Source organism: Pristiophorus japonicus, chromosome 8 (genome assembly GCF_044704955.1).
Source record: "Pristiophorus japonicus isolate sPriJap1 chromosome 8, sPriJap1.hap1, whole genome shotgun sequence".
Classification (NCBI taxonomy): Eukaryota; Metazoa; Chordata; class Chondrichthyes; family Pristiophoridae; genus Pristiophorus; species Pristiophorus japonicus.
In genome coordinates, this window is record NC_091984.1 from 104480990 (window position 1) to 104498239 (window position 17250).

A 17250-nucleotide genomic window follows, 5' to 3' on the forward strand; every position below is an offset into this window, starting at 1 on the left:
GACAAGGTCCCACACAAGAGATTAATGTGCAAAGTGAAAGCACATGGGATTGGGAGTAGTGTGCTGACATAGATTGAGAACTGGTTGGCAGACAGGAAGCAAAGAGTAGGAGTAAATGGGTACTTTTCAGAATGGCAGGCAGTGACTAGTGGGGTACCGCAATGTTCTGTGCTGGGGCCCCAGCTGTTTACACTGTACATTAATGATTTAGACGAGGGGATTAAATGTAGTATCTCCAAATTTGCGGATGATACTAAGTTGGGTGGCAGTGTGAGCTGCAAGGAGGATGCTATGAGGCTGAAGAGTGACTTGGATAGGTTAGGTGAGTGGGCAAATGCATGGCAGATGAAGTACAATGTGAGGTTATCCACTTTGCTGGTAAAAACAGAGACAGACTATTATCTGAATGGTGACAGATTAGAAAAAGGGGAGGTGCAATGAGACCTGGGTGTCATGGTACATCAGTCATTGAAGGTTGGCATGCAGGTACAGCAGGCAGTTAAGAAAGCTGTTGGCCTTCATAGCGAGGGGATTTGAGTACAGGGGCAGGGAGGTGTTGCTACAGTTGTACAGGGCCTTGGTGAGGCCACACCTGGAGTATTGTGTACAGTTTTGGTCTCCTAACTTGAGGAAGGATGTTCTTGCTATTGAGGGAGTGCAGCGAAGGTTCACCAGACTGATTCCTGGGATGGCGGGACTGACATCTCAAGAACGACTGGATCAACTGGGCTTGTATTCACTGGAGTTCAGAAGAATGAGAGGGGATCTCATAGAAACGTTTAAAATTCTGACGGGGTTAGACAGGTTAGATGCAGGAAGAATGTTCCCAATGGTGGAGAAGTCCAGAACCAGGGGTCACAGTCTAAGGATAAGGAGTAAGCCATTTAGGACCGAGATGAGGAGAAACATCTTCACCCAGGGAGTGGTGAGCCTGTGGAATTCTCTACCACAGAAAGTTGTTGAGGCCAATTCACTAAATATATTCAAAAAGGAGTTAGATGTAGTCCTTACTACTAGGGGGATCAAGGGGTATGGCGAGAAAGCAGGAATGGGGTACTGAAGTTGCATGTTCAGCCATGAACTCATTGAATGGCGGTGCAGGCTCGAAGGGCCGAATGGCCTACTCCTGCACCTATTTTCTATGTTTCTATGTTTCCCCTTCGGCAAATCCTGCCCCCTCATGATGGCTAAGTTGTGTAGCATGCAGCACACCATAATGAACTCAGCGACCTGCTCAGGGTAGTATTGCACAGTGGTCCAGGAATCAGAAGTGTTGCTTGAGCAGTCCAATTGTCTGTTCGACGATGTGTGTGTGGTTACATGGCTCTCATTATAGCGATGCTCGGCTTCTGTCTGAGGGTTCCAGAGAGGGGGGTCATGAGCCAGGTGACGAGGCTGTAACCTTTGTCCCTCAACATCCAGCTCTGGCCTTGTGGTTGATGCTCGAACAGGCATGAGACCGTGCTCTCACGCAAGATGAAAGTATCATGGATGTTCCCTGGATATTGGGCATTGACTGCCATGATGCGCTGAGTATGGTCGCAGACGATCTATATGTTCATGGAGTGGAATCTCTTTCGGTTTCGGTAAACCTCTGGATTGAGTAAAAGTGCTCGCAGGGCAATGTACGTACAGTCAATGGGACCGTGAACCTTGGGGAAGCCAGCAATTCGTTCAAAACTTACAGCCCTCTCATTCTGTGCCTCCTTGGTCATTGGGAAATTTTTGAAGTCCATCCTGCTTGCGTACAGTGCAGTAGTCACCTGGCGAATGGATCATATGTCCCCTGCTGATGCTTGAAAGGAGCCGGAGACATAGAAGGCAAGTGCCGCAGTCACTTTCACCTCGACGGGCAGTGCTGTCCTGTTGTTGCTGTTAAGCCTGCCTTTATGAGCTGGCATAACTCTGTGACCACCTCTTTTTGGAAACACAACCTTCTAATGCACTGTGCCTCAGAGAGCTGCAGGTATGAGCGCTGTTCCTTGTAAACTCGTGAGGGCTAAGGCCTCCTCCCCATACGTCTGCAAACTCTTCGATTACGCTCAAAATGGTCATCAATAAGCCTTCTTGATGCTCGACACTGTATAAATACAGCAGCCAGGAATAATGGCTGACATAGTATAGCCCCCATTTTTTTTAATGTCCTTAAATATCCTTTAAAACAAACTATAAACTCACATAAAACTTCAGTGCGTGAAACACAGCCTTCTTCTCACAATTTTTTCATGCACTGAACTTCTGCTGAATTTTAAAAATGGTGCCGTTGGTGTCGGGTGTGCCCTCGATCCGACCTGGGTTCAGCTGGCGGTTCTCGGGCAGACGATAAATCGGGCAATATCGCCGAATTTTCTGCCGGGGCGCTAGAGCAGCTTTGCATGCCGATTGGTGTCATCCAAACGGTGAAAACATCGGGCGGACGCTAAGTTTTAGCGCCACTGCAAAACCCCTGCCGAAATTTGCACCCAGTCGCAAAATGTTGTGCGACTCTTAGCGCTAAAAAAAGTCGTTTTTGCAATTCGCCCAGGCGAAAACCTGGTCGCAAACCTGGCGAAAATCTAGCCCAATGAGAGGTAAGCAGGCAGTGAAAACCTTATGGGTAGAACTAAGAAATAGGAAAAGATTTAAGACTGTAATGGAGCTGTATATAAGCCCCCTGATAGGAGCTGTGAAGTGCTAGATTGTATAAATGCAGAGATTAGGCCAGCGTGTAGCAAAGGCAGAGTGGTTTTAATGAGAGATTTTAACTTTCATATAGATTGGGATAAGGTAGTGTCAGAAAGGTAGTGAATTTCTTGAGTGCATCCGGGATAGTTTTCTACAACAATGTCCTGGAGGCAACAAGGGGGCATGCCATATTAGATTTAGTGATGAGTAATGAACTAGAATTAGTTAACAACGATCATAACATGATCAAGTTCAATATATTGTCTGAAAATGAGAAACACAAAACAGCTACTAAGATTCTAGATTTGGGTAAGGCCGACTTCAAAGGGATGAGACAGAGACTGTCCACAGTAAACTGGCCAAATCTGTTAATGGGTAAAATGACACAAGATCAGTGGGAGACGTTCAAAAAATAATTTTAAGTGATACAGAACCAGTTTATATCTCCGAGGGCCAAGAGCTCTACTTGCCAAAAAAATATCCATAGGTGACTAAAGTAGTGGACCGGGGAATGTCTATGGATGCTATTTATATGGACTTCCAGAGGCATTTGATAAAGTCCCACAAAGGAGACTGTTAACTAAGGTAGAAGCCCACAGAATTGAGGACAAATTATTGACCTGGTTAGGAAATTGGCTGAGCGGCAGGACACAGGCAGTAGGGATAATGGGTAAGTACTCAAATTGGCAGGAGGTGACTAGTGGTCCCGCAGCTATTCACAGTTGTTATTAATGACTTAAATGATGGCATGGAAAGTCCTATATCCAAATTTGCCGATGACACAAAGATAGGTGGCATTGTAGGCAGTGTAGATGGAAGCATAAAATTACAAAAGGATAACGACAGATTAAGTCAATGGATTTCAATGTACGCAATTGTGAAGTCATCCACTTTGAATCAAAAAAGGATAGAACACAGTACTTTCTAAATGGTGAAAGGCCAAAGAGACTTGGGGGGGGGGGGGGCGGCCCAGGTACTTGGAGCATTAAAATATAATGAACAGGAACAGAAAATAATCAAAAAGGCTAATGAGATGTTGGCCTCCTTATGATGGAATGGTTGAGGTTGGTAGCAACACTGGGGAATTGGAAGTGGACAGCAACTTCTCATTATTCAGTTGAACAGAATGTTGATATTTTACATGCTGTGCCACCTAAACATAGAAACATAGAAAATAGGAGCAGTAGTAGGCCATTTGACTCTTTGAGTCTGCACTGCCATTCAATATGATCATAGCTGATCCTCTATCTCAACACCATATTCCCACTTTTTCCCCATACCCCTTGATGCCTTGTTTCTAGAAATCTATCTATCTCCCTCTTAAATATATTCAGTGACTTGGCCTCCACAGCCTTCTGTGGTGGAGAATTTCACAGGTTCACCACCCTCAGTGAAAAAATTTCTCCTCATCTCGGTCCTAAATTTCCTACCCCGTATTCTGAGACTGTGACCCCTTGTTCTAGACTTCCCAGCCAGGGGAAACATCCTCCCCGCATCCAGTCTATCCAACCCAGTCAGAATTTTATATGTTTCAATGAGATCCCCTCTCATTCTTCTAAAACCTAGTGAATACAGGCCTAGTCGACCCAATCTCTCCTCATACGACAGTCCTGCCATCCCAGGAATCAGTCTGGTGAACCTTCACTGCACTCCCTCTATGACAAGTATATCCTTTCTTAGGAAGGAGACCAAAACTGCACACAATACTCCAGGTGCGGTCTCACCAAGGCCCTGTATAATTGTAGTAAGACATCCTTGATTCCAGGTGCCTCTGTACATCGACACTTCCCAAGCCATCACCATTTAAATAATACTTTGTCCTTATGTTTTTCCTACCAAAGTGGATAACTTCACATTTATCCACGTTATACTGCATCTGCCATGTGTTTGCCCGCTCACTCAACCTATCTAAATCGCCTTGCAGCATCTTTGCATAAAGAATATTTTTTAATTAAATCATATTTCTACACCAAAGAAGCCCCTTACCTTTATGGAACTCGGGCACATAACGATAACCACGCTGGCCACGGTGACTGAGGAAATTGGCAAGGTTGCCACTTATTGCTATTGCAAACACCAGTGTGGCACAGATCCAGAAGGGGCCTGATTAAGACAAATTTTTAAAAAGCAAGCTCTTATTCTCTTTTTAATACCAAATAACAAAAGCAACACATTTGTACAGTCGAATGTGCCCTTGCATTTTCATAATTACAAATAATACAGAACAATCCTCTTTAGTTTTGAAACTTTCATAAACTGTGTAGTCACGGATTTTCCTCCTCTATATTGGTCACTGCTATTTTTTCAGAAAAAATAAACTTTTATTTAATGCATACTGGTTCATATAGAAATTGGTTCAATAATCACTGATTGTAATTCTGTGCACTACTTAAATAAATTTTTAATTTCAGCATCCTGTTTGGGTAAGAGGCAAGGCGTAACAAAGAAAAATAAGTTGCAATTGAACTTATTTTCCTTCTCATTTTTTGCCTATGATTTTCTCCTCTCCTGAGCTCATTCCATGACTTTGCCCCTCCCTACCTCCGCCAGCCCTACAATCCTGAGAACTCTGTGTTACTCCAACTCCAGCCTTTTGTGTATCCCCGATTTCCTTCCCCCTACATTGGCGGCCATGCCTTCAGCTGTCTAGGCCCTCAGCTCTGCAAATCCTTCTCTAAACCTCTTTGCCTCTCTCTCCTCCATTAAGATGTCCTTAACATCTACTTCACCAGAGGTAATATCTCCTTTGGCTCGGTGTCAATTTTTGTCTGATTACAAGCCTGTGAAGCGTTTTGGGATCCTTTACTATGTTAAAGATGATATATAGATGAAAATTGTTGCTTTCCAACTCAGGGCACTAAGGCTAACTCTAGGACCTCTGCTACTGTCCCAGCTGAGATCAGCAAATTTGGCAATGACCACACTCCAGTCTCGGACCTTTCTGGTCTGCCTGGCTCAGTTCTGCACCTTTAACTGCACTCACATAGAAACATAGAAAATAGGAGCAGTAGTAGGCCATTCGGCCCTTCGAGTCTGCACCACCATTCAATATAATCATGGCTGATCCTCTATCTCAACACCATATTCCTGCTTTTTTTCCAATACCCCTTGATGCCTTTTGTTCTAGAAATCTATTTATCTCTCTCTTAAATATATTCAGTGACTTGGCCTCCACAGCCTTCTGTGGTAGAGAATTCCACAGGTTCACCACCCTCAGTGAAATAATTTCTCCTCATCTTGGTCCTAAATTTCCTACCCCATATCCTGAGACTGTGACCCCTTGTTCTAGACTTCCCAGCCAGGGGAAACATCCTCCCTGCATCCAGTCTATCCAACCCAGTCAGAATTTTATACGTTTCAATGAGATCCCCTCTCATTCTTCTAAACTCTAGTGAATACAGGCCTAGTCGACCCAATCTCTCCTCATAAGACAGTCCTGCCATCCCAGGAATCAGTCTAGTGAACCTTCGTTGCACTCCCTCTTTGGCAAGTATATCCTTTCTTAGGTAAGGAGACCAAAACTGCACACAATACTCCAGGTGCAGTCTCACCAAGGCCCTGTGTAACTGTAATAAGACATCCTTGCTCCTCTTGCAATGAAGGTCAACATACCATTTGCCTTCCTAACTGTTTGCTGCACCTGTATTTTTGCTTTCAATGACTGGTGTACAAGGACACCCAGGTCCCTCTGTATATCGACACTTCCCAAGCTATCACCATTTAAATAATACTTTATCCATATGTTTTTCCTACCAAAGTGGATAACTTCACATTTATCCATGTTATACTGCATCTGCCATGTGTTTGCCCACTCACTCAACCTATCTAAATCGACTTGCAGCGTCTTTGCATCCTCCTCACAACCCCACCTAGTTTTGTGTCGTCAGCAAACTTGGAAATATTACATTTGGTTCCTCATCCAAATCATTTATATATATTGTGAATAGCTAGGGCCCAAACACTGATCCCTGTGGTACCCCATTAATTATTGCCCGCCACCCTGAAAAAGACCCGTTTATTCCTACTCTCTGTTTCCCATCAGTTAACCAATTTTCAATCCATGCCAATACATTACCCCCAATCCTATGTGCTTTAATTTTGCACACTAACCTCTTATGTGGGACTTTATCAAAGGCCTTCTGAAAATCTAAATACACTACATCCACTGGTTCTCCCTTATCTATTCTATCAGTTACATTCTCAAAAAACTCCAGTTGATTTGTCAAACATGATTTTCCTTTCATAAATCCATGTTGACTTTGTTTAATCCCGTTGATATTACCCAAGTGTGCCGTTATCACATCCTTTATAATAGACTCCAGCATTTCCCCTACTACTGATGTCAGGCTAACCGGTCTATAGTTCCCCATTTTCTCTCTCCCTCCTTTTTTAAATAGTGGGGTTACATTTGCCACCCTCCAATCTGCAGGAACTGTTCCATAATCTATAAAATTTTGGAAGGTGACAACCAATTCAGCTACTATTTCCATGGCTACTTCTTTTAGTACTCTGGGATGCAGATCATCAGGCCCTGGGGATTTATCTGCCTTCAGTCCCATTAGTTTCTCCAGGACTATTTTCTTACTAATAATCATTTTCTTTAATTCCTCTTGTTCACTAGACCCTTGGTTCCCTAGCATTTCTGGGATGTTATTTGTGTCCTCTTCCGTGAAATCAGAACCAAAGTATTTATTTAATTGTTCTGCCATTTCCTTGTTCCCCATTGCAAAGTCTCCCATTTCTGTTCGTAAAGGACCTACAATTGTCTTCACTAATCTTTCTTTTTACGTACTTGTAGAAACTTTTGCAGTCGTTTTTTATGTTCTTAATCTCTTGGTCCTTTTTTGCTGAATTCTAAACTGCTCCCAATCCTCAGGGTGGCTACTCTTTCTGGCAACTTTGTATAACTCCTCTTTGGATCTAATACTATCCTTAATTTCTTTTGTTAGCTATGGTTCGACCATTTTTCCTTTTGTGATTTTACGCCAGAAGGGAATGTATAACTGTTGCAATTCATGCATTTGTTCCTTAAATATTAGCCATTGCCTATCCACCGTCATGCCTTTTAATGAATCTTCCCAATCTATCATAGCCAATTCATTCCTCATACCTTCGTAGTTTCCTTTGTTTAGATTTAGGACCCTAGTTTCGGATTGAACTACTTCACTTTACATCTTAATAAAGAATTCAATCATGTTATGGTCACTCTTCCCTAAAGGACCCCGCACAACAGGACTGTTAATTAAGCCCTTCTCATTACACAATACCCCATCTAGGATAGCCTGTTCCCTAGTAGGCTCCTCAACATACTGGTCTAAAAAAACATCTCGTACACACTCCAGGAATTCCTCTGCCACAGTATTATTACTAATTTGATTTGGCCAGTCTATATGTAGATTAAAGTCACCTACGATTACTGTAGTACCCTTGCTACATGCATCTCTAATTTCCCGTTTGATGCCGTCCCCTACACTACTACTACTGTTTGGAGGCTTATAGACAATTCCCACCAATGTTTTCTGTCCCTTAGTGCTTCTTTGCTCCACCCAGACTGATTCTACATCTTGATTTTCTGAGCCAATATCCTTTCTCACTATTGCTCTGATTTCATCCTTTATTAACAATGCCACACCCCCCTCTTCCTTTTTGCCTGTCCTTCCTAAATATCGAATATCCTTGGATATTCAATTCACAACCCTGGTCGCCCTGCAACCATGTCTCCATAATTGCAACTATATCGTATCCATTTACATCTATCTGCACTGATAACTCGTCTACCTTATTACAGATGATTTGTGCATTCAGATACAATGCTTTTAAATCTAAACCACTGTGGAGCTCATAGGTACATTTTTAACTTGAGAAGTGCAGCAACATTTTTGTATCCAAATTTAAAGTTTATTTCCAGAAAATACACCAAATTGAGATTTATTGGTCCAAAATATTTTCTAAGTTCCTATTCAGCATTAGAAAATTCTGTTTATATATGGTATATGATGTAGAGAGGTAGGATGTTTATTTTAAAAGCAGGAAAAGGGCATTCAGTACTCAAGTGGTTTACTTTAAAACAAGTATTGATTCTTTTCTAATAACAGTTATAAGTCACACTTACCATAAAGATCTGGATTACTGCGAATATATAACCTCACAAAGTTTTTGCCAGGCAGTGGTAAAAGAGAACCTTTTATTCTGTCCAACACCTATTATGCAGAGAACAAAATTACAAGTTCCTCTAATTCAAATATTATTGCTATGTCAGAGTTTCAACCCTGCTAATTATTTTGTTAGCGAAAGGTCTGAACAAAAATTAATATGATTCCTGGTTACTGCTGAGTTAACTGATTTCAGGCACAGAGCAGTAAAGGCACTACAATTGAACGCCTGGTGCAAGGCTGGGTAAACAAACAGGCTAGGATTCCCTTTCCTGATCACTGTCTGTTCAAACGTGCATGTGTGTGGACATTGGGTAGGACAGGATGAGAATGTGATGCCCACCACAGTGCAATACTCTGCTGGCACTTACTGTCGAGAATCACACATAAGGAATGGTCATTTGGGCGCGATACCAGAAGGTTGCTTGCACCCATAGAACAAAACCACAACACAAATCAGTGCCTACAAGGCGAGGATGGGAGAAAGAGAGAGAAAACTGGAATATAAATATATATATATTATTGTTAAAATATTCCCATTTTTACTATTGAAGATGACATAATGCCTGGTGGAGAAACTAAACTCTGTGCCTACCTGGTAGGTGTCCACATCAAAAAATGTTTGATAATATTCAAATGTCCAAAAGGGGGCACTCTTCTTTTGTCCTGCAAGCAACTGAAGAGAAAAAACATGTAATGACAAACTTCGTCACAGAGATTCTAATAAATTGTAATCAGCTTTTCTTTACAAAAAGAAATTACAAAACAATTCAGTTCTGGGAAATGCCATATATTTTTTTGAGTAAATACAAGTAGAAGGACAGCTACATTGCAACACAGCTGAAGTCAGAACTCAAACTAAATTTCCAATTAACAACAATTAACAATATAATGCTCCAGTTGTTCTTCCTAAATAACTGAGCAGAAAAAGAACCATGATTCATTTCTAACATTGCAAATAAAGGCATCAAACAGCCATGTGGAAGGACACACTGATGGAAAACCACTGGCACGGGCAGTATAAAAGGGTAGAAAAGATAATTGGATGTATTTCTGGAGCAAAATTGCAGTGAGGGTTTTAATGTTAAGGTGGACAGGTGAGGTTGATCAATGAAAAAGGATGGGATTGTTAAGCCTAATATATTTTTCCTGTCCCTAAAAATTCTAATATTTTTATTTTATAGATATAAAGGAATATAATAACTTTATATTTTGGGACACATATCATAAATCTACCTTATGTACATTTACCATTATAAAGTTGCTCACCTCGGCTTTGTCAGAGTCTTCATTCCCCAGCAAATCTTCATCCTCATCTCGTCCCATCTCACCTGATGGACCTCTCTGATTTTTAGGTTTATCATTAGTGTCAGTGATGCTTATCGTGGTGGCATCTGGATTCGCTGCCAGCAAGTTTGTGGCATCATCAAACTCTATATAAAACACACAAATGAACAAGGGAATATCAAAATACTGTGCACCATGTGAACTCTCTTATCGCTGCTGGAAAATTAGACGACGTTAAAGGTGCAATATAAATGCAAGTAGTTGTAAATTAATGAAGTCATGCGCATCGTTGAATTAATAAAATTAATGGAGCAGTGGGCACTACAAAAACAATCAAATCAATGGGGGCAGGCACCAATGAATTAATTCTACCTTTGCTGTCGCTGTTTCCTGCCCCCACAGCCGCTAACTAGCTTTCACCCATTTCACCAGCAGCCTTCAACTATTTTTGTTGCAACATTAATACAAATGCCCCCTGATTAAAGGGGGGGGGGCACTAAAACATACACAATAAACAAATTTGTAAGATTTCAAAATTCGTGGAAACCCCAGTGTTTGGACTCACTGAAAAGGAAATTTGATTTGGGACTATCAAGCAGAAAGTTTGGGATCCTAAATTGCATATGGAAGAAGTCTACGAGTTTTAACCAAGTTTGGGATTTTAAAAAGGTGCATGTTGGGTCTGTGAGGAAAAGGCTGCAAGACCAGGGGTGGGTCCAATCTCTTTAAAGCCAGTTTGGATATTGGAGCTCATCAAGCTGTCTGGGGATATTGGAACTAATCAAATTGTCTGAGGAACTGTTTACCCTCAAACCTGCCCCCTAGAAAACATTAACATTTCAACAATCGACCTAAGGAAGTACAGTTTCAGTCCAAGCACAGAACCCATCCAACACATGCATAATGCTAATCACCTTTCTGGCCTGCATAGAAATCTCGAACCCAGACAGGCAACTCGAAACCAGAGTATAACTTTAATAATAGCTGGGAGTTCATCAACTCAGAAAAGTCTATCAACGCCAGATTAAAACACTTATCAAGTTTCAGTTAGCTGGGCAGCAAAACTTAAACAAAAGAAACGTTAGATTTGGCGCGAAGATTAAGCAATCTCTCAGAGTATAATTGAGGGCCTATCGTACCAAGAGAATTACTCTATTCTGGCCAAGCACTTCGGAACAACAAGATTGAGAGCACACGGCGAGAAAACGCAGGAAGAAACATCGCGACATCAGCGAAAAGAACTCGCCCCAACTGGCTTTCAATACGCAGCAGAGGTCTTCTACCATGTCCGGGGTACGGCAAGACAAACTGGCTATAACCAAAGAACCCCGAAACCGTGAAACAGCCCTAGCTGTCAAAGGAAAAGATCTGGTGAGCATGGATCCCTGGAGCCCTAGAGTTTGGTCTAGTTAGAGAGTGAGTGGGAGATGGGAGGCATTTCTGTTATGTTTATTATCTGTTATAAAGTATTCCCCATTGTTTAGAACCTTTTTGTAAGATTTTACAGTTTTATTGGAGTGTATTTGTGTTATTTGCTTTCTTGAATAAAATCCATACCTTCTTTGTACAAAACAGTTGTCTGCTGCACTTTATCACACCCTGATTAATAAATCCAAGCTCGACAACCAGGGAGTGGGAGCGATTCACAACCACTCTGGTCAGGAATGCAAGCTGACAGACCCACCACCCCCTACAAATTAACTTTTGGCAGTAAACTTAATTCAAATCAAAATTTGGTTGCCGGGGGTGATAATGCACTCCAGTCTCTCCAGCGCCCACCTCTCACGGAAGGCCGCGAGCATACCGGTGGACACCGCATGCTCCAGCTCCAGGGAAACCCTGGCTCAGATGTAACCGCGGAAGAGAGGCAGGCAGTCGGGCTGAACGACCCCGTCGACCAGCCACTGCCTGGACCTGTTGCTGGCCACCTTGGTTATGCCCAGGAGCAGTCCTACAAGGAAGCCTTCAAACCATCTATGCATTTATCAACCAATAAAGCTAAGTTAAGAAACTAAAAACTTCCAAATTTTGAGTTAAAAAGAGACTTTTAGTTTGCTATGGCATTTAAATACTATATAAAACTGTAGTATAAAGAATTTAAGAACTTGTAAAGAATATCAGTTCTTTAAAAATTAGATGGGGAAAAAAACAGGCAGATTGGAGGGCAATTAGATTATGGCCTGAAATCAGGTAGCACAACTGAAGCGGGCAAGTACCCAAAAAATGGGCAAGCGAGTCCCACCTGCCCTGATTATTGGGTGAATAATCTAAAAATCATGTCTTAAACATAGCAATAAACAGTAAAAAAAAGAATATCAGGTGAAGAAAATAAAAATGGCAGATGGATCTAGAGGACTCACACCACCCGTGGTAGGAAGCCTGCAACTACAGCATCACAGGCAGATAGGTTTTTTCACATGATTAAAAAGTTTTGCATATCTTTCATTGCTTTCCCTATTAGAAATATTTATGTACAAGTTTATATTATAAATGTTGACATAGAAAGCATTACTGGCAAAATTGTGATAATGAAGTAAAGTTTGTGCAGAGGAAGATATATATGTCCTCGGAGGAGTATTTGCTTGTGCTGTTGGAGAGGAGTTAAACTAATATGGCAGGGGGATGGGAACCAATGCAGGGAGACAGAGGGAAACAAAATGGAGACAGAAGGAAAAGACAGAAAGGAGATGAGTAAAAGTGGAGGGCGGAGGAACCCAAGGCAAAAAACAAAAAGGTCCACTTTGCAGCAAAATTCTAAAGGGTCAAAGCGTGTTAAAAATGCAAGCCTGAAGGCTCTGTGCCTCAATGCGAGGAGTATTCGGAATAAGGTGGACGAATTAACAGTGCAGATAGCAGTTAATGGATACGATGCGGTTGGCATCACAGAGACATGGCTCCAGGGTGACCAAGGCTGGGAACTCAACATACAAGGGTATTCAACATTTAGGAAGGATAGACAGAAAGGAAAAGGAGGTGGGGTGGCGTTGCTGGTTAAAGAGGAAATTAATGCAATTGTAAGGAAAGATATTAGCTTGGATGATGTGGAATCGTTATAGGTGGACCTACAGAATATCAAAGGGCAGAAAACGCTAGTGGGAGTTGTGTACAGACCTCCAAACAGTAGTAGTGATGTTGGGGAGGGCATCAAACAGGGAATTAGGGGTGCATGCAATAAAGGTGCAGCAGTTATCATGGGTGACTTTAATATGCATATAGATTGGGCTAACCAAACTGGAAACAATACGGTGGAGGAGGATTTCCTGGAGTGCATAAGGGATGGTTTTCTAGACCAATATGTCGAGGAACCAACTAGGGGGGAGGCCATCTTAGACTGGGTGTTGTGTAATGAGAGAGGATTAATTAGCAATCTCATTGTGCAAGGCCCCTTGGGGAAGAGTGACCAGAATATGGTGGAATTCTACATTAGGATGGAGAATGAAACAGTTAAGTCAGAGACCATGATCCAAAACTTAAAGACGGGTAACTTTGAAGGTATGAGGCGTGAATTGGCTAGGATAGAAAGGCGAATGATACTTAAGGGGTTGACAGTGGATGGGCAATGGCAGACATTTAGAGACCTACAACAATTGTACATCCCTGTCTGGCATAAAAATAAAAAAGGGAAGGTGGCTCAACCGTGGCTATCAAGGGAAATCAGGGATAGTATTAAAGCCAAGGAAGTGGCATACAAATTGGCCAAAAATAGCAGCGAACCCGGGGACTGGGAGAAATTTAGAACTCAGCAGAGGAGGACAAAGGGCTTGATTAGGGCAGGGAATATAGAGTACGAGAGGAAGCTTGCAGGGAACATTAAAATGGACTGCAAAAGCTTCGATAGATATGTAAAGAGAAAAAGGTTAGTAAAGACAAACGTAGGTCCCCTGCAGTCAGAATCAGGGGAAGTCATAACTGGGAACAAAGAAATGGCAGACCAATTGAACAAGTACTTTGGTTCAGTATTCACTAAGGAGGACACAAACAACCTTCCGGATATAAAAGGGGTCAGAGGGTCTAGTAAAAAGGAGGAACTGAGGGAAATCCTTATTAGTCGGGAAACTGTGTTGGGGAAATTGATGGGATTGAAGGTCGATAAATCCCCAGGGCCTGATGGTCTGCATCCCAGAGTACTTAAGGAGGTGGCCTTGGAAATAGCGGATGCATTGACAGTCATTTTCCAACATTCCATCGACTCTGGATCAGTTCTTATGGAGTGGAGGGTAGCCAATGTAACCCCACTTTTTAAAAAAGGAGGGAGAGAGAAAACAGGGAATTATAGACCGGTCAGCCTGACATCGGTAGTGGGTAAAATGATGGAATCAATTATTAAGAATGTCATAGCAGCGCATTTGGAAAGAGGTGACACGATAGGTCCAAGTCAGCATGGATTTGTGAAAGGGAAATCATGCTTGACAAATCTTCTGGAATTTTTTGAGGATGTTTCCAGTAGAGTGGACAAGGAAGAACCAGTTGATGTGGTGTATTTGGACTTCCAGAAGGCTTTCGACAAGGTCCCACACAAGAGATTAATGTGCAAAGTTAAAGCACATGGGATTGGGGGTAGTGTGCTGACGTGGATTGAGAACTGGTTGTCAGACAGGAAGCAAAGAGTAGGAGTAAATGGGTACTTTTCAGAATGGCAGGCAGTGACTAGTGGGGTACCGCAAGGTTCTGTGCTGGGGCCCCAGCTGTTTATATTGTACATTAATGACTTAGTCGAGGGGATTAAATGTAGTATCTCCAAATTTGTGGATGACACTAAGTTGGGTGGCAGTGTGAGCTGCGAGGAGGATGCTATGAGGCTACAGAGTGACTTGGATAGGTTAGGTGATTGGGCAAATGCATGGCAGATGAAGTAAAAATGTGAGGTTATCCACTTTGGTGGTAAAAACAGAGAGACAGACTATTATCTGAATGGTGACAGATTAGGAAAAGGGGAGGTGCAATGAGACCTGGGTGTCATGGTACATCAGTCATTGAAGGTCGGCATGCAGGTGCAGCAGGCGGTTAAGAAAGCAAATGGCATGTTGGCCTTCAAAGCGAGGGAATTTGAGTACAGTGGCAGGGAGGTGTTACTACAGTTGTACAGGACCTTGGTGAGGCCACACCTGGAGTATTGTGTACAGTTTTGGTCTCCTAACTTTAGGAAGGACGTTCTTGCTATTGAGGGAGTGCGGCGAAGGTTCACCAGACTGATTCCCGGGATGGCGGGACTGACATATGAAGAAAGGCTGGACCAACTGGGCTTGTATTCACTGGAGTTCAGAAGAATGAGAGGGGATCTCATAGAAACATTTAAAATTCTGACGGGTTTAGACAGGTTAGATGCAGGAAGAATGTTCCCAATGTTGGGGAAGTCTAGAACCAGGGGTCACAGTCTAAGGATAAGGGGAATGCCATTTAGGACCGAGATGAGGAGAAACTTCTTCACCCAGAGTGGTGAACCTGTGGAATTCTCTACCACAGAAAGCTGTTGAGGCCAATTCACTAAATATATTTAAAAAGGAGTTAGATGTAGTCCTTACTACTAGGGGGATCAAGGGGTATGGCGAGAAAGCAGGAATGGGGTACTGAAGTTGCATGTTCAGCCATGAACTCATTGAATGGCGGTGCAGGCTCGAAGGGCCGAATGGCCTACTCCTGCATCTATTTTCTATGTTTCTATATATATAATAATAGAACATGTTTGGAATTGTTCAGTGTACAGCACTCTCCATTAATTGAGAAGTTTTAACTGTTTCCCATGATGGATAACAGATGTATGAAGGAAAGCCATTGAGGCAAATTATATAAATAGCTTCAGAAGATAACTAAATATGATTTGAACAAGAGGACTTAGTTATTGTGAGGTGATAAAATAAAGAAACAAATGTCACTGCATTCAAAAACATCTCAAGTTAAATTACCTTGAAATTGTAAATCATCTGCAGCTGCCATTTATTTGATTGTTGGAACTATCAAATAATCAACAAAAAGATCTTTCGTCTCTGCAAAATAAAAATAGTCATGTAAAGTTTCAGCCCAGTAAGAGATAACACCTCACTCAGACTACTATAAAACTTCTCCTTAATACAAAGCAAGAAATATTTCCTGATATAAAATATCCCAAGTAATAATATATAAAAGTATCCAAAAGAAACATCACAAACGTTAATTTATAAATGATCTGTTACATAAATTGAACATAGGTTCACATTTTAATATACTGTTCCCGAGCTAAAATTCTTTTTAGCTGTTCCGGACGTCTTATAAAGAATGCATTACATTGCGGTCCCATTGGATTAAACAGACTTGTACTATAGTTAAGCACACAACACATCATTTGCAGATGATTTTCAGTATTGGGTCCTCCAATGACGATTAAGGCTGAGCCATACAGATCAGAAAAATCACAGGTTCTAATCCTGGTCTGTGTCAAGTTAACTCATTTTAGCTGGGCAGCAGAGGGATGCTATTATTTACTTCAGCACCCCGAAAGCAAAATGCCAGAGTTCCACTTCTTATCCTTAAACTAGTGACCCTTGCTGGAACTGCACATGTGTGAGGCATTAGATGAGGACTCAATTCAGCTCAGCTGTGATGCCTTCACTGTCAAATAGCCTGCCAAAACTCACTGTCCAGGCTCATGCATGAAGAGCGATCACTTGAATATGGAGTGCAAGCAGCACCAGTAGAACGGTACCCTGGCAAAGGAGTCAATGCTCTCGAGAGGAGAGAAAATTGGCAAAAATAAAATAATTCAATATAAACAGCCACCTGTATCTACCGAATCTAAGCTGAATAATTTTGCCGGGCTTTTTGAACTTTGGTTGGTACTACGGCAATGACAGAATAATTGTAGGATCTCGAGGTAAAGCCTAAATTTTTACCAGACAAAACCTATGGAAATAAGACATTCAGCCTAGTAAACCAGTTAACTACAAGTGGTCAAAATTGTTTATGGGAAATTCGTGTGGCTAATATCTGCCTGCTTCTGATGTTGTTACTCTTGTAACAGGAAGACTCCATTAGTCTTCCACAAGAGAACCTATCATGAATGCCAAGCAACTTGATTTGATGGTTAGGAATTTTACCCATTTGCCAAACTCATCATCATCATAGGCAGTCCCTCGAAACGAGGATGACTTGCTTCCACGCCAAAAAAAAGGAT

The 17250-nt window shown here is 41.9% G+C and overlaps 1 protein-coding gene across 4 annotated transcripts in view; it reads right to left on the reverse strand.

Annotated features, from left to right (window-relative positions):
- Positions 1-17250, reverse strand: part of yipf1 (Yip1 domain family, member 1) — a 34741-nt gene that overhangs the window by 15472 nt on the left and 2019 nt on the right. For all 4 annotated transcript variants that reach the window (XR_011594084.1, XM_070887218.1, XM_070887220.1 and 1 more), the window contains exons 2-6: positions 16007-16087; positions 10086-10249; positions 9412-9492; positions 8777-8864; positions 4651-4767 (exon numbers count right to left, since the gene is read on the reverse strand). Coding sequence is in view for 3 of the 4 variants with exons in the window: in XM_070887218.1 (XP_070743319.1) it covers positions 4651-4767; positions 8777-8864; positions 9412-9492; positions 10086-10249; positions 16007-16037 (481 nt within the window). In the remaining variant the exon portion in view is untranslated. The remainder of the gene's footprint in view (positions 1-4650; positions 4768-8776; positions 8865-9411; positions 9493-10085; positions 10250-16006; positions 16088-17250) is intronic.